We start from the raw sequence: 27584 nt of genomic DNA on the forward strand, positions 1-27584 counted from the left end.
TTTATAATGGCAAAGTCCATGTTTCGCTGCAGAAGATGGGAGACCCGAAATACTTAGGTACACAATGGCATTAAGTAATTTTAAAGTAGCGGAGGAGAGATGGATACCCTTCAACATTATAGGAAGAATGGCCATGTCCTTAATTGTTTTTATATGGGAAATAAAAAGTATACGTCTGATCAGAGACATATAAATATCTATTATATGTCTCTGGTCTGATCAAAAAGTAAAATAAGAGGTGCACAATGGCACTACATATGTAACCAAGATTCTGTGAAAGTCTCGTTTAATTTCATTCAGTATTAAAAAAGTTGCGGAGTAGATTGAGATGGGTACCTCAAACATTTCAAAGCGTAACAGACAAACGGACGGAATTCTCGATCACCTTTCAAGCGGGGTATTATTAGTTACATAGTCTTTTAGTGACAGGGTATGGGATGATACCTGGTTAGTCAGGTATGAAATTTACTAACCAGGTATCATCCCATACCCTGTCACTAAAAGACTATGTAACGAATTTACCCCACCAATGTAACATTTACGTTTTATCTGTAGTTTTTAAATGGTTTTCTCTGCTAAATTCTTCATCACGCTTATACTGTGCCCATTATGACGTCACGTTTGTGTTTGTGACGTAATACATCGACCGGGTATAGATTACAACTGACCGGGTATGGATTTACAACTGACCGGGTATAAGAAATCCACCGCCTTCACGTGACAGACTTCAACCAATCGTAAGCCAGGATTTCACGGAAAAATCGACAGAGGTGGGGTAAAATATTAGTTACATAGTCTTTTAGTGATTATCCCTGACAAACTTCGTAAAAATACCTGGCGAGGCGAAGCCGATCAGGTATGAAATTTACTAACCAGGTATCATCCCATACCCTGTCACTAAATGACTATGTAACGAATTTACCCCACCGATGAAACATTTACGTTTTATCTGTAGTTTATAAATGGTTTTCTCTGCTAAATGCTTCATCGCGCTTATAGTGTGCCTATTATGACGTCACGTTTGTGTTTGTGAGCGCAATAATAATTTTGATAGAAATATTGTAAATTGAGACTATTTTTAAAGACAAAAATACCCAAATAGCTTTTTTGCTCACACAAGAAAAAAAATTCAAAAGTCTGCATTTTTTTCGCTCATAAAAAGCTTATATCGATGCTTTTTAAAAATAAATGCTGCTCACAGATACTTGAATGAATTTAGCGACTTAGATTTTGAAAACATTAAATCTATTTAGATGAGGTTATTTTGAAATTTAAACCTTGTAAAGTAAAGTTATTGTTAATTTTTTTTTATAATGGACTTTGTTACATAGCATAGCCCCGTAAGTTTAGTTGTACACCATGAATATGCTAAAATTAAACATGTGGTCACTTTGTGTGTACATAGAAAAGTGACCGCTAAACAATGGATGTGCTGGGTGTTGTGGACATCAACGCCTGGATTTTACTTATTGTTTTTGCATTGATTGCTGTTTACATGTAAGTACAGTATAAGTTAATGCAATATTTACTTTGCTTATATCAGATAATTTAACCTGCATATTGAACCCACGTTGATTCAACACTGGCACAAAAGTGAACTTGCATAGTGTACGATGGAAACATTGAATCTACCTGTAATATAACGTCTTACTTTTTAATTTTTGGTCATGGATGCATTTGTTTGAAATATTTAGCTGATTCACGATTCATTGCTATGGATAATGTCTGCATTAATCTGCATTTGTTATACACAGAATCTAAAATTGTGGGCAAGGGCTTGGTATGGAACGCCATAGATGCCTTATGTCGTTATTTAAATGATGGTTGAGCTGTTAAGCTGATGCAGAAAAAAGTAATATTCTGCGTAAACGTAATTACATTCTTGAAGAGGTAACATTCATTCCAGAAATGGAATTTAAATGTCCCATGCCAGTCTTTATCTTATTTGATTTCTGCATAAAGATTAACTGAGATCCTGTTTAATGTTTGTTTTCTAGATACATAAGATGGAAATTTGGAATTTGGCGTCGTCTTGGAGTCCCTGGTCCTAATCATTTTCCATACATTGGAGGAATTAATGAAATGAAAGAATTAGTAAGAAAAAATACTTTAATAAAAACGTCGTTTTTAAAAATATAATTTGAAAATGTTTTGCATTTCTAATAAAATTATAAAAGCCACTCATTTATCACCCCTTTTTTCTTATATTGCCCATATGTATAATAGTGTCTTTTATTCATTTTCAATCTGAAGTTGAAAATGATTCAATGACAAATTAACTTCAGACTGAAAATTAATAAAAGGCAATATGTTCGGCCTTTTTAATTAATTATTCCATGGAATACCATAAACCACTTTCGTATTTTGACCGAATAAATTCAAACCATGGTATTTCGATATCCATGCTACTTACCCGAATAAGTCAACGCTGAGAAACATGTACATGTATATTGATGTCCATAATGAAAATAATTGATATAATTCTCCTATAAATAATTGATTTTGAGTTTAGGTAAGGGCACCCTAAAGGCCGGTTTACACTATGCATATTGACACATACATCTAAACTCAAGCTTCTATTTTGCCTCATATGTCTTCTTACACTAAGTTTCTTGACACATGCATTTTAGAATACTTTATAATGAAAGATGAAATTTATCTACTTAAAAAAATAATGAAACCTTCAAATTTCCTTTCCAGGTGTGTTTTAGCTGAACAAATCATTCCGTATTTCCCTTTCGTGATAATTCTTTGAAGATATTATTTATATATATTCCAAAAAAGCCTCCTCTTTATAACAATAAACAAAGAAGTTTTTCTAATTGTAGTTTTGATCAGTATTTTCTTTGTTTTGTGTATCTTGGGATGCACTTTTTACAACCATATGGAGGAAAATAAGGCTTATGACTCAATTTCAACTCTGACCTTTCTTTTCATTGGTCAGTTCTATGCATCTTGACACACGGAATATAGAACAAGTTCTATTCGATCTGTCAAGATGCAATACCTATAAAATCTGACACAAGTGGTATTTACACTGTGAATCCAAGATGCATGTGTCAAGAGGCATAGTGTGAACCGGCCTTAAGGCTTGCTGTACATTGTTAAATTGGAATTCAGGACTGGAATTAAATTCAATATAAGCTATAATAGTAAAAATGATAGCGTTAATAAATTAACATCATATTTGTCCTTCTTTAACAAACAGTGCCATAATTGTTGATTCAATACGAACACATATTGCCAGTAAATTTTACTGGTTTAATACATTAAAATAAACCATGTTTGGGTACATGTAAAGATTCGGTTAAAAGGGAATAATTTAAATGAACATTTTATATTGAAAAAAAAAAATAGATTGATTTTAAATTTCTACTGTTTCTTATCTTATCTACATTAAATAAGATTTTAAAAAATACCACTGGCTTTAAAAAAAAACATTTTCCACATACCTGACACACTATTGAAACTTTGCGGAAACTTACTTTTAAACATACCTATAGTTTCCAAAAAGTTTCTGTACTGAAACGTCAAGTGTCCATAGTGCGGAAATCTAAGGTATCCATGAATACAAATGATTTCCGCAACTGAAACGTGATGAAACTTACGATTGTTCCTCTTAAAAGAAAAACACTATTCTTTTTTTGCCCATTGACATGCATTTTTGCTCGCCTGAGTTCAAGGCTGAAGAAAACATTGCTTATTAAAATTTGTCCGTTGTCTGTGATATCGTTGTCGAGATTCAGTAATGCTGAAATAAAGGGCTATAATCTCTTCCAAGGTTGTATCATTTAGAAATACCGGTAGTAAAAAAATTTTGTTGGGTAATAATACGATCAGTAGGGTAGGGCTACAATCGGAAAAGTTTTATCTTGTAATGTCTGGAGAAAAAAAGACTCTGCTGATGAAGAACAAGAAGGGACATATTTACTGAGGTGAGCTTGTGGTCCATAGGCCTCTTGTTTTACACATTATTCCTTTTTCTTACACAGTTCTTTCAGCATAGTACGTATGTATGTGTTTGCTGTAAAACATCGTATACATGTACTAGCAAGTAATTAAGGTCAGATGACTCGTTCCTCAAAAATATATAATTTTTCATAAGAATTTTTCATTGAAGTATATGTACTTAAATAAGTTTTCACACAAAAAATTAGGGTACCTTACCAGGCATTTGGACATATTTCCTATATAACCCTTATGGATAATCTTTTAAGTGCCCTATATCACAATTTTTGGTGTATTTATATTTAAAATCATTTTGAAAACAATGTAGAAATCAGAGGAGAAGGACAAATATGAACTATTTTTATATGATACCAAGAAATACAAAACATATATTTGAGGAACGTGTCATCTGACCTTAAATATAATAACGGTGGTGATCATGATAAACGGTCTTTTTTAATTAAAAAAATTATGAAATTGCAATTATGTACTTTTAGGGAGTCCATGGATTTGACCAAAAGATGATCCAATCTTATGGAGGACTTGTCGGGTAAGACTAAGTTTTGGTATTTTACATTTTAACATGTCTTGTGTACATTATGCAGCTAAAATATAAACAAATCAATATCTTGATTTCCAGAAATATGATACAGTTTACATGCATATATTATGGATTTCTAAGCCTTTTTATTAACGTTGAAAACCTTTGAATTGTAGTCTCTACTTAGGGTCTATTCCTTCTCTACTGATAGCAGACCCCGATATAATCAAGAAAATAACAACTAAAGACTTCTCAAAGGCTCCAAACAGATTGGTAAATATTATCAATATCTATAGAAAAACAAATAATTTTCACATAAATTTAATTTAAATTGTAGTAATGATTAATGCTATTTATTTGAAATGCAATACAAATTTAATTTTTGATTGGCAAATGTAATAAAATTAAATAGAGTTGAAGTATCCTTTCTGCGTTTCACGGAAAAGGGGTTTACATAGACTAAAACTGAGTTAAATTTGTCTGCAGTTAAAGTGAAAATATTTGAAATATAATCAATCGTGTAGTCATTTCACAATTTCGTTTCTGTCTTTACCAATATAATGTACACATGTGTAAAAAAACAAAAGATATTCCATGCTTTGCTCAAATTTTCCACGTAGTTTAATTCTTAATAGTCTGTGAGCCACCCCAAAATTTCGCTCATTAATCTCTCAGTTGAATTGTATTATGCTAAATTGTTGATAGACTGGGCTCGCAAGGTTACATGTATTTATGTTTTAACCATGGACTTTCTGTCGACAACACATGTACGAGGGTCATTCAAAAAGTTCGTAGACTTTTGTCGTAATTCTTAATTTAACATTATATTACATCCATATTTGATACACCTATTTTAACAACAAATTCGAATAATTTGAGTAAAAACATGGAAAATATTTTCATATTTGATAAAACTATCAAAGATTTAGAACAGCAAAAATGGGGTCACGGAGCAACGTCAAAACTGAGTAATTTACTAATTTTTTTAGAGCAGCTATAGCAACAACTCTAATGAATGGAGCTGAAACGAAATAAAATTTACATTATGTGTGTATAAATTAAGTGTTTCTGTACTACTTAAGGTGCTATCAGGTAATGTAATATATTGCTCCGTTTAAAAGATATCAAAAAAAGATTTTAAAAAGGTAACCAAAAAAAACCGTGACGTTGTATGACGTCACGGAGCAGCGAGTGGCAATAAAAGTTTGCTTTGCATTCGGGCAAGGGTCTCTAACAAACCTTAAAAATTCTGTATAAACCAGGAAATGTATGAAAATTAAGTCGTGTTTTTGTATAAAATGGAAAATACAATTTTTGATTGGTGTGCGAGTTTGTCGGACGATGGGTGGTCGGCAAAGAAACAAGTTAAAGCTCTTGCCAAAAGAGTTAGGAACGTCATTAAACGTGATGCGCGCCTTACTGTTGCGGAACTAATAGAGTAACGTGAAACACTGACAATCTATTTTTCAAGCTATTGGCACAATTGTTTGCAAACTAGGTATCAAATGTTATGGATACTTTTTAGCTCACCTCAACGAAGTTGGGGGAGCTTATGTGATACCCTCGACGTCGGCGTCGGTGTCAAACTTCAAAACCCAAAAGGTTAAGGTTAAGTTTTTTGGAGCAGTTTTCTTTTTAATTACTTCTGTGTCCTATACTGATTAGACATGCATGGAAGATGGTTTTAGTGTATTTTATTGTACCAGACAAAGTTTCAGATGCTGCAATTTCAGCAAAGGAATTACCAGGTTAATGTTTTTGGAGCAGGTTAACATTTTTGGTGCAGTTTTTGGTGTGGGTTTCATTTCCAAGTAACTATAAGCCCTATGTTGACCAAACTTGCATGGATGATACATCTAAGGATGCATACTACCGGGCTTGCTTCGGATGCTGACTCTGACCTACATTTTCCGATTAAGTGAACAGGTTAAAGTTTTTGGTGTAGGTTTCATTTTCAAGTAACTATAAGCCCTATGTTGACCAAACTTGCATGGATGATACATCTAAGGATGCATACTACCGGGCTTGCTTCGGATGCTGAATCTGACCTACATTTTCCGGTTGAGTGAACAGGTTAAAGTTTTTGGTGCAGGTTTCATTTCCAAGTAACTATAAGCCCTATATTGACCAAACTTGCATGGATGATACATCTAAGGATGCATACTACCGGGCTTGCTTCGGATGCTGAATCTGACCTACATTTTCCGGTTGAGTGAACAGGTTAAAGTTTTTGGTACAGGTTTCATTTCCAAGTAACTATAAGCCCTATGTTTACCAAACTTGCATGGATGATACATCTAAGGATGCATACTACCGGGCTTGCTTCGGATGCTGAATCTGACCTACGTTTTCCAGTTGAGTGAACAGGTTAAAGTTTTTGGTGTAGGTTTCATTTCCAAGTAACCATAAGCCCTATGTTGACCAAACTTGCATGGATGATACATCTAAGGATGCATACTACCGGGCTTGCTTCGGATGCTGAATCTGACATACATTTTCCAGTTGAGCGAACAGGTTAATGTTTTTGGTGCAGGTTTCATTTGCAAGTAACTTTAAGCCCTATGTTGACCAAACTTGCATGGATGATACATCTAAGGATGCACACTACCAGGCTTGCTTCGTATGCTGAATCTGACCTACATTTTCCGGTTGAGTGAATAGTTAAAAGTTTTTGGTGCAGGTTTCATTTCCAAGGAACTATGAGTTCTTTAATGACCAATCTTGCATAGATGATACATCTAAGGATGCATACTTCCAGGCTTGCTTCGGATGCTGAATCTGACCTACTTTTTGTGGATGAGTGAATATGTTAGTTTTGATGCATGTTTCATTTCCAATAAACTATGAGCCCTATAATGAGCAAACTTGCATGGATGATACATCTAAGGATGCACACTAATGGACTTGCTTCGGATGCTGAATTGGACATACATTTTTCAGATAATAGACAAGGTAAAAGTTATGGTTGCAGGTCTATTACCAAAAACTATAAGGCTTATATAACATTGTATAAACCAAACTTGCACAAATGCTGCATCAAGAGATGAAAACTCTCAAATTTGCTTCAGATGCTGGATTTTCATTACATTTTCATGAAGAAGAAGTAGTTTAAATTTTTTATGTAGGTCTATTTCAAAGTATCAGATCAAAATTGCTTTTAAAAATATTTTCATTTTTGGAATGTATACTTTTTGTTGTTTAATTGTGTGACTTTGCCTTACTTAAAGACGACATTCGTTGAGGTGAGCTCTGTAATCTCTGATTACCTATCGTCCTATGTTTTATGAATGAAGAAGACGCTACACACCGTGTATGAAATTGAAAAGCAGAGTTATTTTGAGAAACTTTCTCGACGTTGTTTTTGACGTTACAGTGTTGTTTAACCGTGCTCCGTGGCAAAAAAATGTTGCTTTAAAAATTCACTAACATGAGTTCTATTTAATCGAATTGAATGAAACTTCACACTTTAACAAAATAAATGTTTTTATTTACAAAAATGTGTTGATCTATACGATGGGGAACAGTGTAGTGTGTACGTATTTTTTGAATGACCCTCTTACACGCATAATAAGATTTATTTGCAGAACGTCGTTCGAAACAATAGTGAGCTCCAACATGGCTTGTCTCTGGTTGAAGATGACCACTGGAGATTCATGAGAAATACTCTCTTACCAACATTTTCAAGTGGGAAAATGAGAAAGGTACAACTCTTTAACTTTAGCTCAATTAAGCTTTAACCAATTAAATTATCAGTATATTGTATGAAATTATTATTTTAGATAGAAGTGACGCTTTGATTTATAGCTCATCTCAACCAAGTGAGGGTGTGTGTGTGTGGGGGGGGGGTGTTATGTAATACAGCTAGCGTTCCAGGTTAAAGTATTTGGAGCAAATTTCATTTCAAATATGTCTATGTTCTAAATGAACATTAATCAGAGATGAATGAAAGATGCTCTCCAGCATAATTCATTGTAATAGTCAAGGTTTCAGATGCTGCAATTGTAGCAGAAGAATGACCAAATGAATGTTTTGAGCAGGTTAATGATTTGGGAACAGGTTAAAGAATTTTTAGCAGATCTCATTTCCCAGTAACTATACATAAGCCCTATATTGACCAAGCTTGCATGAATGATACACTACTATAATTTCTTTATATGTTGGATTTGACCTACATTTTCTATTTTACGGATGAGTAATCAGGTTTAAGCTTTTGGGGCAGATGCAATTTCCAAGTACTTTACAAAGCCCTGTATTTATAAAACTTTTGTTATACAAGTGAGCTCTGTCATCATATCGAGACCGCTGATATTCTTGTTTCATCAATTTGTCAATAATTATCCTCGTTTTGTGAATTGTACATACGTAGAGTATGCTCTTGCGTATTGAATCAACTGAGAGATATAAACTCCATATGCAGGTGATGAAGATATATTGCTGCATACAATTAAGGGAAGTTGACAATTGAAAAGTTAAAGTCATCACATTTGGTCATAGAGCTTGGTTGTTAGATTACAATTAACGTCTTTTTCAAGTAAAATATCCAAATAAGAAACAGGTGTGTCAGACTCTGAAGTATCTTTTATCTGAAGCTCACCAGCATATATCGTATCGACATTGGAATGGAAATAAGCATTGTTAATTGACAATACGTCGTCGATATATCTAAATGTCGAGTTGAAGTATAGAAACGTCATAACCGGTATGTAGACAGTACATGTACCGTACATGTATATCGATGAAGGGCTTCAATTCAAACCTGAGTCTCCCAATCAGAAAGCGAACGCCCTACTACTAGTCTTCCGTGACCGTTCTGTGCAAAGTGATTTATATTTGTTTAATATGCATGTAGCAGGGAGGGTAGACAGGGTCGGTCACATAAATGAATGAAAGCGTTACATTGGAATAAAGTAGTTGTTGGTTTTTACATAGACATTGTTTAGTTGTTGTTGTAGAAAATAGTTGTTGTTTGTTTGAATGTTGTTTAACGTCCCTTTTGACAATTTTTCTCTCGTATGGAGACGCCACCACTTGCCGGTGAAGAGCTGCAAATTTTGTCTTATACTCGGCACTTACGGACATTGATCTTTTTCGTGCCAGACCTTCTGCGACACGGGACCTCGGTTTATATTGTCTTATCCAAAGGAACGGTCTCCATATCTACAGTGGGATTCGAACTCATGTCGTAAGGATCAACTCCTTACTCCGTGACTCTAGAGAATACGTTCTAACCACTGCGCCATGCGGGCGACAAAATAGTTTCACATGTGTATTTCTTGTGACACGACCTTCCATTGGGTACCAAAAAATTCCACTTATTGACCTTGAACTTGGAATTAAAGTTGCATTTGAGAAGTTTCAACCCTCGCCAATAGCTACCATACGAGGGTAAAACTGTTTATTTTCTGATATTTATTGCAGATGAATCCCATTCTAAGAAAAAAATATCAGTTATTGCTGGAAAGTCTTAAAAGAGAGTCAGATAAAGGAAACTCCATAGAGTTTAAAGAGTAAGTATCGGATAGGTAAAAATAGCCGTCAGAGCCCCCAAAAATTAAACCATGATTTACATCTTATTTTTTTGTTTACTATAAAAAATAATAGACATTCTATACCATTCAGATGACTAAATTTATTTACAGAATGTTTGGTAGATACACTATGGACGTTATAGCCGCTCTTGGGTTCGGAATGGACATAGACTCGCAGATGGAACAAGATAATACATTTGTGAAATATGCCAAAGAGCTGTTCGACAACAAGATATCGTTGCGTTTACTCCTGATTTGTATGTATGCTGTTTTTTTCTGCGGGTGCAACTTTCTATTTTTTTTAATTATATACAAGCCAAACACTTTTATATTTGTGATTTTAATTGTGAAGAGGTTTTCGGAAGGGATAATCCATTTATTGAAGTTGTTCAATTAGTGGACTGGAACGACTGCCAGAAGGATGCATTAAAATTATCAGATAAATTTACGAGAAAAGAGTCATTTTATGCGAAATATTGCATTTCGAGTAGATCTTTGTCTTGATAACTTCTCCAACATGCAGATTGCAAGATATCTGTTGTTCATACCTCAGTGATGTGAATAGTTTATTTTTATTTTTAAGCCCCCGGATTGAAAGAACCCGGGGTATATTGATTTTGTCCTGTCTGTCTGATTGTGCGTTTGTCTGTTTTTCTGTCTGTGTCAACATTAATCTAGCCCATTACTACTGAGTGGATGGGTCTATGGCTTTCATATTTCATAGGTGTATTCCTTGTTCATAATGTTTTAGCAAATTACCAGTTATTGAACTACGTCTGAGTCATTATCATGTCAGAGTAATGATATAGGGATCATATTGTCCGAATAACAACGCGTATTTGAATAATTTTCAAGAGCTGCAAATCATATACAAAAGATATGCATGGCTGTTCCTGGATATTGATTTTCGATAATACCAGTACCATAGGGTACATCGATATTGTTAGTATATAACCTTCAAGAGTTTTCAAAATGAATGTTTTTATGATTTCTGTTAGAAATACCATAAAAAATCAATTAAAAAGAAAACAATACCGCTTTTTCCTTTACTTTGAAATTTGATTAAAGATTGAAAACATAAAAGGCTAAATTAAGGTAAAACTGTTGTGAACATCTGTAGCATATCAGTTACTGTTACAGTAGTAATAGAAACATACTAATATGTAACTTCAATATATACGTTTACACGTCATTCTAAAAAGACGATTCGACATTGTGGAATATCACATTTCATTTGGAATTGTATATTTTAAATCAGATTTTTTTTTTACATTTTCAGTTGTTTTACCATTTGTTGACCGTGTGTTGGACTACTTTGAGTTATCACCGTTAAATAATCGAAAAGTGATGAACTTTTTTAAATCGGCTGTACATCAGGCAGTTAAAATGCGAGATGAAGGAGATCAGGTAAATGGCACCAGTAAATAAATAAATTTTCTGCTTTTTGTTTAAATATTTCTTGTCCATGATTGGGTTAAAAAATATTTTATATTTATTTTCAAACTGTGCATTTGATATCTTCAGAAATACGAGGGGTGATCAAAAAGTTCGCGAACTATCTCTATATTTACAAATTGGATTGATTGTTTAAGTGAAGGAAGGGAGATGTTTAAGAATGATGTTTGTTTTGTTGCCCAGTGAAAGAAAACTGGGAAAGAGACGATTCCTTTGTTAAGCAATTTGTTAGAAAAGATCGCCAACTTACAGTTAGAAAAATAAATGAATATCTTTACAATAATATAATTATCAAATCCCAAAAATATCGTTCACTTTAGACTTTAAACACATCAGATATGATAAAGTGAAGGCACCCGTACTTTATCCACATGAATTAAACGACGCTCAAAAGACAGAGGACTTGGGTTTTGATGATCACCATATGCATGCTCATTGTGCAAAAGGATAGATCTATCATTATCCACCCATACTATTGCCGAGATAAGGCCATTTCTGACAAATGGACTGTTTTTGTTGTAAAAAATAACTTGCATGGTTAGAAATATAGGAGTGGGAAAAAAATTCAAGCTTCTGTGAGCGTGTTACGTGTCCGCGCATGGGCAGAACGGTTGCAGATGCGCATAAAAATTAGAGAGTACTACTTTGAAAAATTGTCAAACTGAAACCCAATATCATTTCATTTTTGGAAGTTATTTAATTTGTTCGTGAACTTTTTGATCACCCCTCGTATTACTAGAAAACTTATGAAACTGATTTCTTTCACAATTCATTTTGGCTAGGTCAAATTTTAAGTAGGATTCTCATTTGGGATAAATCTATAAATTATAAATTAACTTACCAATACTTAACAAAAATGAAGAATAAAAAGCATTTTAAGCCCTATATGCATCATTGTTGAGAAAAATCTACATGTAAGCGTGTCAGTGTTTTAAAATCTCAGTTGTGAAAGAGACGTTATATACATGTATCTGGAAGTGGAAGATTTCTTAAACTTTGATCATTTACATGTACAAAATTATTAGCTTGAACAAAATGGCATAAATTAATTTCTTACATATTTACATGCATTGTATTGACTTCTGTTTTAATTTGCTTTCATTATGCCATGCATGGTTTTATAGTAGTTATTAATCATTACATCTTTAGGTTAAAATAGTTGGGTTTTTTTAAGCAGATAGTAAATTTCAATTGTTTTTTTTTTGTGACGTAGAATAGAACAGATCTGCTACAGTTAATGTTGAATGCTCACAAAGACACCGACAAGAATGAAATAGAGAGTGAACACAGCTATGAAGAGGATCCTAACAAATGGAAAAAGCGAGGTAATCTCTCTCTCTTTCTCTCTCTCTCATAAATACTAGTAAGTAATTTTAAGAGAGGCGAAATTTTAAAAAAACGAACAAATGAGCGTGCGATACGTTTTCTTTTGTTCAAAATTGTACGTTCTAAACTGTCTTTTTATACCAGGTTTGACTGAAGATGAAGTGACCGGGAATGCTATATTTTTTATACTTGCTGGGTTTGATACAACGGCAAGCAGCATGACTTTTATGGCATATTGTCTGGCAACGAACCCAGATTGCCAAGAAAAACTCATTGACGAAATCGATTCAATTCTAGGAAAGGTAAAATTGACTTGTTTCTTTTTCTTTTTTTTAAAGAAATCTCTTTGATAATATTCTATATTCATAATTAATAACATTCTCACATTGAAAAAAATCAGAACTCTTCCAGCAAATGATATGCCTAGCCCTAATCCTTACTCTTAACGAAAATATTAACTACTGTAAAGGAGAAATTTTATAAGTATCATGCTACAGCATATTCTAGAAGTGATGTAAATCAGATGTGGATCCTTAGAATCTCTAAAACACATCATTAAAAAACGGAAAAATACACAATTTTTCAAGTCTGTAGCTTTACAACTTTCGATTTTTGAAAAACTTTTTACAGTTCCTCACGATAAATTAAAATCTAGACTTTTCAATATCAGCTTCTGGAACTTCGGAAATTTTCACATCTTGTGATTGGTCAACTGCAAAATTACTCCGTTAAGAACCACTCTGCATGTCGGAATCTCGTAAATTCTATGGTCGTTAAAATGGCCTTGTTAGCGAATATAGCCTGGTATTGGGTCGTATTTTTGCTGACCTGTTTCAATTGTCATTTTTTGTTTTTATACTGAATTTACGTACGGAAAGTTCCATTTACCTGATCAATACGTAGGACTCTTAGCGAATGTGACGGGTCAACAGGTCGACAGGGGATGTTTACTCTTCATAGGCACCTGAGCCCACCTCTGGTATTTCCAGGGACCCGTGCTCTCTCCACACATTTATATTGTTTATATTTTTTTTAGATCATCCATGGTTCCTTATATTCATCTTTTATATTCATTATCAAATATAAGTAACATGATAATTATCAACATTTCTAGGAGTTACCAACTTATGACAATGTACAGAAGATTGACTACATGGACTGGGTTTTCAATGAGACACTTAGACTCTATCCGCCAGCTGTAAGGTATTTTATCTGCAAAAGATTCACTCCCTCCCCCAAACAACCATACACGCATGTTTTCACGCACTCAAGTGTAAAATTTGCGATTTAAAATTGTTTAATCTTTTATTTTTAGGAATGACATTTACATAACACAACCATTTAATCAAGTAATATTATGAAGCAATTCTGTTCGAACTTTTCTCTCAACAGCCAAAGGATGCGACTCTTAACAACACGCATGTACATGTACACTACTAAATTTTTTTCTTTAATTTCCTGAGTTGTCACAATAATAGCATTTTGTAGTTTAAAATGAGTACTAGCAAATGCATTTTATTAATAAAAGCCATTTTCATATTGCATGAAGTAACGAACATTGCATGAAGTTGGTGATAATACTTAACTTCCTGAATAAAAAAATAATGTCTCTTTGGCTTGCAACAACATCTATCGCTTTCCAAAACATGGCATTTGATTTTATATCTATCCCGAATTTGTATCAAGAATTTTAGATTTCTTAGATAATATATCTTTTTTGTTAAATTTAGAACAAATCGGGTGAGCAAAGTTGAGATGGACATAGGCGGGTATAAGATTCCTAAGGGCGTTGATCTGTCGTTTGCTATTTATGCACTTCATAGAGATCCTAAATACTGGCCAGAACCTGACAAATTTGAACCAGAAAGGTATAATATCTAAAGAACTATAACTACATGTACCTAATATATTTATTTATTCAAGAAACATTAAGTTAACATTTACATTTATCAGCTACATTTAAAAAAAATATATGACTAACTTTAAAGCAGCTGTTGATTTGAAAATTAATTTTTTAAGTTAAGCTGGTTTGTGAGACAAATAATTCTCCAAATTTTTCAGGTTTTCTCCTGAAAACAAGGCTGGGCGTCACCCATACGCCTTTCTTCCATTTGGCCATGGTCCTAGAAACTGTATAGGACAACGCCTAGCTGCCATGGAAGCTAAATGTGCCATTATCTACATACTTCAGCATTACCGCTTTGTTACATGTAGTGAAACAGAGGTATACTTTTTATACCACATTTATAACTTTAATGGACATTCATTTGCACCAAATCTCATCACAGTTGTATATTTTTACATTAAAGGTTATTATTCCCCGCAAGAAAGTTACTTTTTGACTTTTTCTTGTAGATCCCCTTTAAGATTAACAATTCAGGATTATTAAAACCTCTAAATGGGATCAAGTTAAAATTAGAAGAAAGAACAAAGGACTCTTAGATGGATGAAGCACTGAACAAATCTTTACTTATCTTGAAGTAGATATATCATTGATACATATGTATCTGAAGGATATTGACAGTTATAGAAATTACTGAGTGATATACATGTACATGTAGAAAGAATCACAAAAGAAATTTTTCCAATGCAGTTTTGAAAATTAAATACTGTAGAATCATTTTAATTCGTGGGGTTCAATGTTCGCGGGTAATCAAAATTTTGTTGGTTTGTTGAGATATAATTTCGTGGGTAACTCATACAGAAAATTCAGTAAATATGTTGTCAAGATAAATGTTCGTGGGGATGTAAATTCGTGGATAGGCGTGACCCACGAAGTCCACGAACATCGGTCCCCCACGAACATTGATGATTTCACAGTATTTGAAGTGGTGTGTGTGGTGGTGTGCTATTTGATATTTTGTTAATTAAGTATTCAAACCCAATTTCAGTAAAAGACCTAAACTGGGCCTATTTTTACTGATTCTGTTAGTGGTTTTCGGTCTTATGAATTTGAATTCGATTAATTTTGGAGCATGTATGTTAATATTCATTTATTAATAATTTACTTGTGAACACAAGAAATAAACATTTTTTTTCTACTGATTTTTCGTTAACCCTCCCATATAAACATACAAAGTATACAATAGGTGTTACCTGTTACCAGAGGATGCTAATTTCTCTACGGCATGCACCTGATCCAACGCCTGATTTTTAAAGGTCGGTAAAGGCTCTGCTCACAATTATCTTAAGACGTGATTTTTAGCTTACATGTAATTACTGTTCTTTATCCCGAGCTCCCTATTTTTAGAGTGAACTATTCCTAAACATTATAACTTGCATTATAAACTCGTGAGAAAAAAAAATCGACTTTGAAGTACTGATTGCTTTGAATTTTTGCAAGACTTGTTACTTGTTACATGTAACTCTGTTCAGTATAATAAATCTTCAATGGTGCAGAGGTACATATGCTATACAGTACTCGTCATCGACAAAAATAACGGTATATACTTCTTCTAATGCATGGAAGTAAGAAATTTTCAGTAGTTGCACTGGTCAGTACAGTATACAAACAAACACAAATACACATTGTATTGCATTGTAACTGCAATACAATGGAAACAAAGGCAATGCAAGGTAACCAGCACAAACACAGGTCGCTATTCCACGCTAATATCCGTGAAAATAAAGCAGTAAGGCTTAACGAATGCAAAGAGTATACCCTGGTGCTGATATCTTAATTGTAGATAATAATATCGGAAAAAAAATACCGTATGCCTATTTACGAGTCATGTCCAGCTTTTAAATAATTGATATTTCGCAGAGTTTCTCGAAATAAAATCATGGTTATGTGTTTGTGTTCAGCTTTGTAAAGCCTCTCAATTGGGTAAAATTAAAATTGAAAGAGAGAAAATAGAAGAAAGGGACAAAAGTTTCAAAATATATTAAATTACATGTAATATGATTTTTCAAACAAACTAGAACTATGTTAGCTTTTAAAAGCTTCCACTTTAAGTACAGATTTGAGCCAAAAATCCTAAAAAAATGTTTTTTCTCTTTTAGTAAACGATCAAAACTTTTTGTTTTTGTATCATTTTGTATTTTTATGTGACAACTTTAACTTATGTGAAAATAAGAAAAACTTTAGATATAGAAAGCATATAAAAATAACTAAATAAATGTACCTTAAAATTTAGAAAAGTACAGAAAATTCGGATTATCCAATATCCATTGTAGTTCAATTAAATTTATGTCAATTTGGTAATATCAACTTATAGGCCCTATATGGTAGTTTCTTTACATGCAAAAAGAAAACATTCAGTTTTTTGAAATACAAGTAAGGATCGCATGATTGGCAACAGTGATTTTTTTATTCTTAATGTCCAGGGAAAAGTGTAACGTTTTTACAAAGAACAAATGATTAACTATTGGGTCCGCTTAGGATTCCTTCCTAAGAATCACGTTTATAATATAAATCAAACTTCTATAACAATGGCGAACAACTGACTGAATTCACTATATATATTTTTCCTAGGTCCTATCTGGATAATGATTAGAAAACTAACTATAAAACAAATTCTGTTGTTTCCCGACACAGTCTGCAACTACCTAAAGAGCACACCCTAAAAGTCACTGAGACACCTTTCTTAAAAGTCACCAAGACACTATATTAATTAAGTCACCAAGACACTATAGTCACTGAGACACATACAAGGAACTAGATTCTTGAGCTGAGTGGTATAACGAACAATTCTGTTGTTTCCCGACACAGACCAAGAAGGTGTTACTCCAACGATGAGTAACGACCAAGTAACCAATTGTTACATGGGTGTCTATATTTATACTCTTTCTACTTACAAATGATTGGATAATAATTTGCAAACTCTGATTGGCTACAATGTAAACGTTGATTGGTTAATTATCAAATAATTCTATTGGACGATTTCAAAAGCATTTCAATCCACTATGATTATTCTATTTCATTACAAAAGTTAATGACCTTGCCTCTAATATAAAACAGCCAAACTTATTCTCATTGATACCATCACTTTGTGATATTGTCTTCTTGATTATGAAAATTTCATTAATTCTTAAATACAAGAAATTTGAGAAAAATCCTACCTTAGCTAAAAAAAAAAACTTGGAATCTTACAGTTTGGGAGCAGAGCAAATACGGACCTATAACAACTTCAGAGGTAGAATCAGGTACAAAGGAGGAGTGAGCATCCCCTGTCAACTGGTCATAAACGCTTTATGCTCCTTGTTATAATCAGGCAAACGGAATAAAACAAGACAGTTTAGTGTGAAAATTATGCCTTTACAGCTTGTATGAAAAACTACACTCCACTTTGTATTTGCTAAACCCATTATTTGGTGGCTGAAGAAGTGTTGAAAAATTTAAAGATTTTATTTCGTTGTGCACATTTACATTTGCTCTTGCATGGTTGATATAAATTTGTGGCCTTCTTTACACAACAAAACAGCTAAAAATATAATTCGCAAGAAAAATGATTTCACTCATTCGTAAGAAGACATAAATCAATTTCATTCGTTTTATACAAGCATTGCAATACTGAAGTACATAGATCTTAATAAATGTTCTCAACAAAAACCAGCTTACACCTGACAATCACTGTTATCTAGACTTTGACGCGTCCTCGGTAGATAAAGATTCTACCTGTTCGAAACATGAAAAAAGTATTACACCATTGAAAGAAACGATTTTAAGGTCAATAATTAGTATTTTTACCTTTTCGTTTGCCTTCATATAGACATGATTATCAGGAGCAGAGTTATCCATGACTCAACGAAAGATAACTGCTATATATTCATAGCTGCAATCTTAAAATAAAAATGTCGTCAAATGAGGTTTGTTTGTATTAGTCATTTCTCGGTCACAGAGCTGTTTTATATATAAATACGTGGACCGTTCAAATAGTGTGAGGTACACTATGGATGTCCTTGGTATTGTGGAAATTAATGGGTGGATTTTACTCATTGTCTTTGCTCTAGTTGCTGTTTACATGTAAGTACAGACACAGCTTGTTTTTTTTTGTATTTGTATTTCTGAATATTTAAATATTCCTTATCAATTTTTCACGTTTCAGAGAATATTGCACTTCCGTCAAGGAAAACTAGTTTGTTGATTAGGTTTTACCATGTTTACAATTCACATAACTTATGAACAGGAACCCATGCAATCAAACGATTTTTCATAAATTATTGTTCTGAGACAAAAACAAATTCAAAATTGTAATAAAACAAGCAATATACCAGTATATAACGTTAAATATATGTGAAGGTATTTCACTCCTTTTGTTTACATCGGGGGCTCACGTGCACGTGTTATCGTGCAGCTTGCATTTAATCTGTATGTTCCCGTGCGTATTGTCTTCATTTTCTTTCGTCTCTGCACTGTTCTGCGAGTCGTCAATTCATTTCTCCATAAAAGTCAATAAACTCATTTCAATAAAACTTAATAAAAAATTTAACATTCAGTTGTTATGATATGTAAGTACATGTTGGTTTTGTAAAAATACTGTTGTTACTGAAAACCTTTTCTCATGACTTTTTTTACTGTTTGATCACATTTTAATTAATGTTGTTGTTTTTTTTTTTTGGCGACGAAAAAAGTTCTTGAAACACGATAAGATACAGATGCAGGTCTTATTATTATTTTGTAGACGTGTGAAATGGAAGTTTGGATTATGGCGTCGTCTTGGTGTTCCAGGTCCTGAATATTTTCCTTATATTGGGTCGCTTAGAGAGTTAAAGAAAATTGTAAGTTCAGGCATGTCTTTTATTTATAATAAATTAGTAAAATGGCCACGTCTTATTTTTTACTTCAAAGTCATCACTCAGTAAACAAAACCCTCCCCTTTTTTGTGTTTATAAGTTGTGCTGTTTCTTCCAGTTTTATAAGTCATGATGTTCTTATTTAAAGGGTGTCCATGGATTTGATATGAAACAGATCGACAAATACGGTAGAGTCGTCGGGTAAGATTATACAGGTACTTCCGTGTTTTACATTTTAACAATCTTAATATCAAACTCTTATACTCAAACACCCTAACACACACGAAATGGAAGTTTTGGGGCAGCTGAGATTTTTTGGTTAACCGGTTTACCTTTGCAATGATTTTATACTAAGGAAATATTGACGGTTGCAACAATTGCTTACGCTGGTTGTGCTTATTTTCTTGAATGAATGCAACCTTTACTTCCTATACTAAAAAAGAGCATTTACATAATTGATTAATATACTTTTTTTTATTCCAGCACCTTCATAGGTGGAGTGCCTTCACTCTTGATAGCGGATCCTGAAATTATTAAAACTATTTCAGTTAAAGATTTCTCTTACGCCCCAAACAGAGCTGTGAGTAAATTTTCCATAACAAATTGCAAATTTTAATTTCTATTCTTGAAAAAATGAGAATTATAGTACACATATAGTATTTTAAACAAGAATTCCTGTATACAAATATACAAAATTTACATTACTTTACAAATTCTTTTTAGAATAGTTTTCAGATCAGGAGTGAATTGCGACATGGCTTGACTGCTGTTGAAGATGACCACTGGAGATTTATGAGAAACACACTTTTACCAACATTTTCAAGTGGGAAAATGAGAAAGGTACATCTTTTCATTTTCTTTTGTTCACAAAATTTAAACTGAATAATATTATTTTTAAAATATCGTATGCGAAGAAAAACTTGCTGGAGAATAAAAAAAATCATTCAAATAAACTTATAAGGAAAATTTGTAAATAGGTCAAAGTTCAGTTTGTACATGTAAAAATACATAGGTAAGAATTGAATGATTTCGCTTGCCTATAATATTTTTTAGATGGATCCACTTTTAAGAAAGAAGTATCAGTTGTTACTCGAAGGTTTGAAAAAGGAAGCGGATCAGGGAAAAACCATAGAGTTTAAAGAGTTGGTATACACTGTAAACCAACTTTTATTCGCTTGCTATAAATTTTCGCGAGAGCCTCATCATCGCGAATATTTCTCGCCGCGAACCAATCCTTAAAGTCTCTTTGTCTATTAACAACAGATCCAAAAAGGCTTTATCGCGAAAATTAATCGTCGCGAACTAGTTTACCTTTATAAAATCGCGAAATAAAGTCGTCGCGGATAAAAGTTGGTTTACAGTGTTTGATTTTTAAAAAAAAAAAAAGAAGAAACCGTAAACATGTGCAGTATATATATGCAAAAATAACTGTATTTATCAGAAAGTTTATAATAAAACTATACATTTACAGAATGTTTGGTAGATACACGATGGACGTTATAGCCTCGCTTGGATTCGGAATGGATATAGACTCACAGACAAACCCAGATAATACATTTGTGAAATATGCCAAGGAACTTTTTGCGCCAAGAATTAATTTTCTTATTTTCCTTATTGGTACAAAAAATTAAACACTGCAACGATACTAGTGTTTAATTCAAGTTATATTTTAACAGATATTAACTTCTAAGTAATCTTCTTTTCATAAAGAGCAAAAACATTTAATTTTTTTATTTGATCAGCTAAAACTTTTAAATTAGAAGCAAAAATTCATAATTTTTATAACAGTATTTAATTTGTACTGTATCATTATTATGATATTTTTCAGTTATTTTTCCACCACTTGATGGGATATTGAACTATTTTAACAAATCTCCAACGAATAATCGCAGAGTTATGAACTTCTTCAAATCGGCGGTCCACCAGGCCATAGAAATGCGGGATGAGGGTGATAAGGTACAGTATGTTTAAGGTTTCACCAAAGGTCAGCATGTCCAAAAATTTATTTTTACAATACCTCCAAAACTATGTGAGTTATAAAGTTAGAACTTTTACGGTGTATGAATATATCATTGATTAACAGATAGGAAGTATCATTTGAAAACAAATATTTTTAAAAATATATTTTTTGAGAAAAAAAAATATTGCAATTTTTTTTAAATGCACCTCAGTCTTTAATGCTGAACTTTTAGTGAAAACCATCATTGTAGAAATAATATATTTTTACCAACGAAGGGCAAGTTGGACGTGAATGGTATCTGAAAGGCTGTTATTGAAAGCATGATATGTATAAAGACAAGACCCTTATAAAATCCTCCATTTGCATTGTACTTTCGGTTTCAAGTCTTAACATTTGGACAAAATAAACATGCAGGGAAAACACTTTTCCTAGGCTTATCAAAAGCCTACATACACTTCACTGATAAACATATTTTGTTTCTGCTTTGATGAATTTCACTAAAAGTTTGGATATACTTAGGTTATTTTGAAAAATATATGCATTTTTTAAAAGAATTTTTCTCGATAAATATTCTTTTTTAAGAATATATTATCAAGTGATACTTTCTATCTGTTGATCAATGATACATTTATAAACTATATAAGTTTTTACTTTATAAACCACATAGTATTGGTGGTATTGCAAAAATAAATTTTTGGACATGCTGACCTTTGGTGAAACCTTAAAATAAGTAAATGCGAGACAAGTCTTCAATTTTTACGGTTTCAAAATATTTTGGAACGAGTTTTGATTTTGTTATTTGTCGACATCTACATACACTTTAATGACAAATATGTGTTGATAAAAATCACAAATTAATTCAATCATAGACCTAAAGTGACTTAAGGTAGGATTCTTCTCACAAAAAAACTGTATTTCTTGTAATTATAAACTGATGAAATTTTCACAGAATCAAGAAGACAATATTACTAAGTGATGTTATCAGTTAGATTAGTTTTGACCATTTTATATTAGAGTGAAGGTCAGGTCAAGGTCATTACCTTTTCCCTGGACATTAAGAATAAAAATGACTGCATTCAACCATGCGATACGGTCTTCTATTTCAAAAGATTAAATGTTCTTCTTTTTACGTAAAAAGATATTACAATATGGTCTATAAGATGATATAACCAAATTGACACAAATAGTTTAACAAAAATGGATTTTGGCTAATCCGAATTTTCTCTATCTTTCTTAAATTTTTAGGATATTTAGGTTATTTTCATATGCACCCTATATTTAAATTTTTCTTATTTTCACATATGGTAAAGAAGTCAGACACAGATACAAAATGATACAAAAACGAAAAGTTTTGACCGTTTACTAAGAGAGTAAAAACACTTTCTATTGATTTTTGACTCATATCTGTACTTAGATTGGAAGCTTTTAAAAGCTAACATAATTGTAGTTTGTGTAGAAAATCATATTTATTTGATATACGTATTTTAAAACTTGAGTCCCGTATTATTAATTTAGCTAACATTTGAAAAATTCTTTAAGTCTTTGATGGTGTAAAAATTATAACTACATTCATTGTTCTATAATAATTTTGAGAGGCAGAAAAGAATTTAAGATATTTTCATATGCCACCATTCCACCAAAAGTATAGTCCCTGCTAGTTTTCGAACACAGTTTACCATTTCTATTTAAAGTTGTACAATTGAGATAAGGAAAGAAAAATATGGTCCTTTAAATCTCTTTCATGTAAATATATAAGACATATAAGCAAATATACATTGAATATTTCATCTAGTCAGAAACCAGAGAAGAATCGTACTTTAAGCTCTAGGATTCAATTTATTATTTTCTTCAAAATTAAAGGAAAACCAAATTTCCTGTCTCTTTACAAATGTTTTTTGTCTAATAGATGATTGTTCGTTTTGTTTGTATTAGAATAGGAAAGATTTGCTGCAGATGATGCTAAATGCCCACAAGGACACCGAGAAGAATGAGATTGAGGACGTGCACAGCTATGAAGGAGACCCAAACAAATGGAAAAAACGAGGTCTCACTCTCTCTCATTAGTAAAGAGTTTTATTAAGCAACAAATCCGACAGTATTGAAATTTAATTGAGAGCTTTATGTTCTAAATTAATTTTTGAAAATTATCTGATACAAATGTAATTATAGTGATTTTGCCACATTTGTGATAGGTCTGACGGAGGATGAAGTCACAGGCAATGCTATACTCTTCCTTCTCGCGGGATTTGATACAACGGCTAGCACCATGACCTTTCTGGTATATTGTCTGGCAACGAACCCAGATTGTCAGGAAAAACTTATAAACCAAATTGACTCAACTTTAGGGAACGTAAGAAATTTTATATAAATTATATATTAAGATGTATTTGTAGATTTAATTAAGCATTCAATATTCAAAGTATTAGTAAATGTATTTGATTTTGATTTAGTTATCGATTTTTCATATCTATTTGTAAACACCATTATAAATATTTCACTTATTGACAGAAGTCCACATCATCTTCACAAACTTAAACATTGTTAGAGTTACCTTTCTTTTGTTCAGAAGGTTGTAAAAAGTGAATCTCCCATTCCCTTCACAAACAGAGTTTTGATTCTGTGGTATTTTATGAAATAAGAGTAAAATGGATATATATTATAAAATAATATTTTTTTTCCAAATCAAAAACATTTTTCTTCAGAGTATCCAGGATCATTAATTACATGAGCTGTACCTATTAGTATTTGTAATGCTTTAATTATCCGCACTGAAATCAGACAAGTGATTCAATATATGTCACAGTAGTTATCCTTTTGGGTTTTTTTCTGTTTAGAAAAGATGGCTATATTAAAACAAGAGGCCCATGGGCCACATCGCTCACCTGAGCAATGTAGCTAGGAAAAAAGCATAAATCAGTTTATTTTTGAAAAGTTAAAACCCAGAAGTGGTCCCAACCATTCCTTGAAAGGGAGAGGGTATGACTTGAACTAACTTGAATCTACACTAACTAAGGATGCTTGCATATTTATTTCTTTGACTACCTGTGGATTTATTGCCCTTTACATTTGAACTTACATTGTGGCCCCATCTGCCCCCAGGGGCCATGACTTGAACAAAATTGAATCTACACTATGAATAGGACTAAACATGGCTTTGCTATTCCTGAAAAGAAGAATTTTAAAGATTTTTTTTCTACATGTTTCTATGTAAATCTTGGATTCTATGTTATGGCCCTGCCCTACCCCCAGGGGTGATGATTTGAATAAACATGAATGTCCACTCTGAGGATGCTTCCATAAAATTTGATAATTTATGCCTTTGCTATTCCAGAGAAGATTTTTAAAGAATTTTCCTATATATTTCTATGTAAAACTTTGATCAGCCAGTGCGGCCCCGCCCTTCCCCTGGGGGTCATGATTTGAACAAACTTGTATCTACACTACCTGAGGATGCTTCTCTATAAGTTTCATCTTTCCTGGCACAGTGGTTCTTGAGGAGAAGACTTTAAAGAATTTTCCTATATATTTCTATGTAAAACTTTGATCGACCAGTGTGACACCGCCCTACCCCCGGGGGTCCTGATTTGAACAAACTTGAATCAACACTACCTGAGGATGCTTCCCTAAAAGTTTCATCTTTCCTGGCAGAGTAGTTCTTGAGAAGAAGATTTTTAAAGAATTTATCTATATATTTCTATGTACAACTTTGATCAGTCAGCGTGGCCCCGCCCTACCCCCGGGGGTCATGATTTGAACAAACTTGAATCTACACTACCTGAGGATGCTTCCCTATAAGTTTCATCTTTCCTGGCACAGTGGTTCTTGAGAAGAAGATTTTTAAAACAAAGCATCAATTTTTCATTATTTCTGAATTATCTCCCCTTGAATAAGGGCGTGGCCCTTCATTTGAACAAACTTGAATCTCCTTTACCAAAGGATACTTTGTGGCAAGTTTGGTTGAAATCGGCCCAGTGGTTCTTGAGGAGGAGAAGAAAATGTGAAAAGTTTACGACAACAACGACGACGACAACGACAACAACAACGACAGACGACGGACAAATTTTGATCAGAAAAGCTCACTTGAGCCTTCGGCTCAGGTGAGCTAAAAATCTAGAGGTAGTGAGCAATGAGATCACTAAATGATACCCCCGATTCCCATATGATTATAATGGCAAAAGTCCATGTTTTGCTCTGGGGGACCCGAATAATTTTCAGATCAAAATGTATAATAGGAGGTGCACAATGGCATTACGTAATAAAAAATCTGTGAAAGTATTAAATTTTATTTAGTGGTATAGGAGAAGTTGCGGATAAGATAATGGACACCCTTCTATATTATAGAAGAAAGGGTCGTGCTCATTATTTGTTCTGGGAAACCCAAAAATATGTCTCCAATCAAAAGTAAATGCACAATGGAACTATACACATGTATAACAAAGATTCTGTTAAAGTCTCAATAAATTTCATTCAATGGTACTAGAGGAGTTGCATATAAGAGATGGGTACTAGTACTCCAAAGCGTAAAAGACGGTCATACAGACGGACATCCCGATCACTATATACCCTCCCGCTTTTCAAGCGGGGATATAATCATGAATATTTGACATACTTTGACAAAGATGATGAAATGCTAACAGCTAACAAAAAAGGGGGGGTTCCTCTATTTATTATAAGAACAGATAAATTGTAAATACAAATCACCAATGTCTCAACCTTGTTGTTTATCGTATACTGTAATAAATAGAAGTCGTTCTGCAGTATATTTTCAATTATAAGCTACACAAAACCTTTTTCAATTTTCCAGGACCTTCCTACATACGACAACGTCCAGAAGTTGGAGTATTTAGACTGGGTCTTCAATGAGACTCTGAGGTTATACCCTCCCGCCGTCAGGTATACAATCCTTCCTAAAAAAATAAGTTACCTCCATTCAGATACCCACTCGATATATCCCGGTGAGCTTGAACTGAAGAATTCCACAGAGTCTGACACATCTATTTCTTAAATACTATATAAAGTAGTTAATGCCAATTTAAGAAAAAAAAAACTGAATGATTAAAGTGACGATTTTAATTTTCTAAAGTCAACTTACCTGATTGTTTTTAAAAATAAACCCTTATCACCAGCTGCATACCGGGTTTAGGAATATCCCCTGGTTGATTCGATAACAAAGATACATGTAAGGCTCTTTGTATTTATAATTTTTACAATGATGCAAAGCTATTGAAGAACAAGTTCATTCAACAAGGGTGTCAGTAGTCTCTGTTTAGTCATCGTTTTGCGAATTTCTATGGTATATGCAATGACCTTGTCAGCAAGTATAGATGTACAAACTATTATTTAAAGAGCAAATGCTGTCTGACGTTTTTCATACCACTTACATTGTTAAACCTGATTTTCATACCGAATTTTTCCGTTTGACAGTCATAACAAGGAGCACGCGGCGGGTGTGACCGATCAATAAGGAATGCTCACCCCTTCATGGCACCTGATCCCTCCTCTGTTGTTTTAGAGTTCCGTGTTTGCACTGCTCCCATTTTGTATAGTTTTAAATTTTTAATGGATTTTTGAGTTGGAATAATTACTGTTGCTATATACGTATTTCATATGCATATATCTCAACAAAAGAACACAAACTTGACGTAAATTTTTTTCTGATCTCTTGTTAAGGTCACATATTCAAAAAAAAAATCAGCAAATTTTTATATAGACAATTTCTTATTGTTTAATATGTGTCATTTTTTGAAATACTAGAACCAATAGAAAAAGTAAAGTGGAAATGGAAATCGGTGGTCACAAGATTCCGAAAGACATGGATCTGTCCTTTGCAATTTTTGCAGTACAAAGAGACCCTGAATACTGGCCGGATCCGGAGAAATTTGATCCGGAAAGGTAGGTGATATTTATATAAACGTGATCAACCAAAATTTATCTTTAAAAAGGATCATGCATGCTCATGAAAATGCATAAAAACTTGTTTCTAGTGAATTGACCAGCTATACATGTGTAGTTGTGCGAATGTAGTCAAATTATTTAAGAAGAGCTTTTTTTCATTTAATGAAGGTTTTCTCCTGAAAACAAGGCTGGGCGT

At 33.0% G+C, this 27584-nt stretch overlaps 1 protein-coding gene across 1 annotated transcript; it reads left to right on the plus strand.

The window, feature by feature from the left end:
• The first annotated feature begins 1423 nt into the window (after positions 1-1423).
• LOC134249117 (cytochrome P450 3A14-like) lies at positions 1424-27389 on the plus strand. Its single transcript, XM_062731466.1, has 24 exons — positions 1424-1497; positions 1998-2094; positions 4446-4498; positions 4666-4762; positions 8074-8190; positions 9908-9996; positions 10129-10274; positions 11297-11424; positions 12686-12797; positions 12943-13100; positions 13913-14001; positions 14529-14666; positions 14860-15022; positions 19402-19518; positions 19682-19734; positions 20017-20113; positions 20257-20373; positions 20587-20675; positions 21005-21150; positions 21362-21489; positions 23426-23537; positions 23686-23843; positions 26298-26386; positions 27248-27389. The coding sequence occupies exons 1-24, from the start codon at positions 1424-1426 to the stop codon at positions 27387-27389; spliced, it is 2709 nt and encodes a 902-aa protein (XP_062587450.1).
• The last annotated feature ends 195 nt before the right edge of the window (positions 27390-27584 follow it).

This window comes from Saccostrea cucullata, unplaced genomic scaffold (genome assembly GCF_032062105.1).
Source record: "Saccostrea cucullata isolate Sc308-1 unplaced genomic scaffold, CSIRO_AGI_Scuc_v1 ctg2620, whole genome shotgun sequence".
In the NCBI taxonomy this organism is placed as follows: Eukaryota; Metazoa; Mollusca; class Bivalvia; order Ostreida; family Ostreidae; genus Saccostrea; species Saccostrea cuccullata.

What these genes read in the sequence shown, in the direction of transcription:
- LOC134249117 (XM_062731466.1), top strand. Translation starts at nt 1,424, where the DNA reads ATGGATGTGCTGGGTGTTGTGGACATCAACGCCTGGATTTTACTTATT. An exon ending in CAAGTGGGAAAATGAGAAAG is followed by an intron (nt 20,374 to 20,586) that starts GTACATCTTTTC and finishes AATATTTTTTAG; the next exon opens with ATGGATCCACTTTTAAGAAA. An exon ending in TTTTCTTATTTTCCTTATTG is followed by an intron (nt 21,151 to 21,361) that starts GTACAAAAAATT and finishes GATATTTTTCAG; the next exon opens with TTATTTTTCCACCACTTGAT.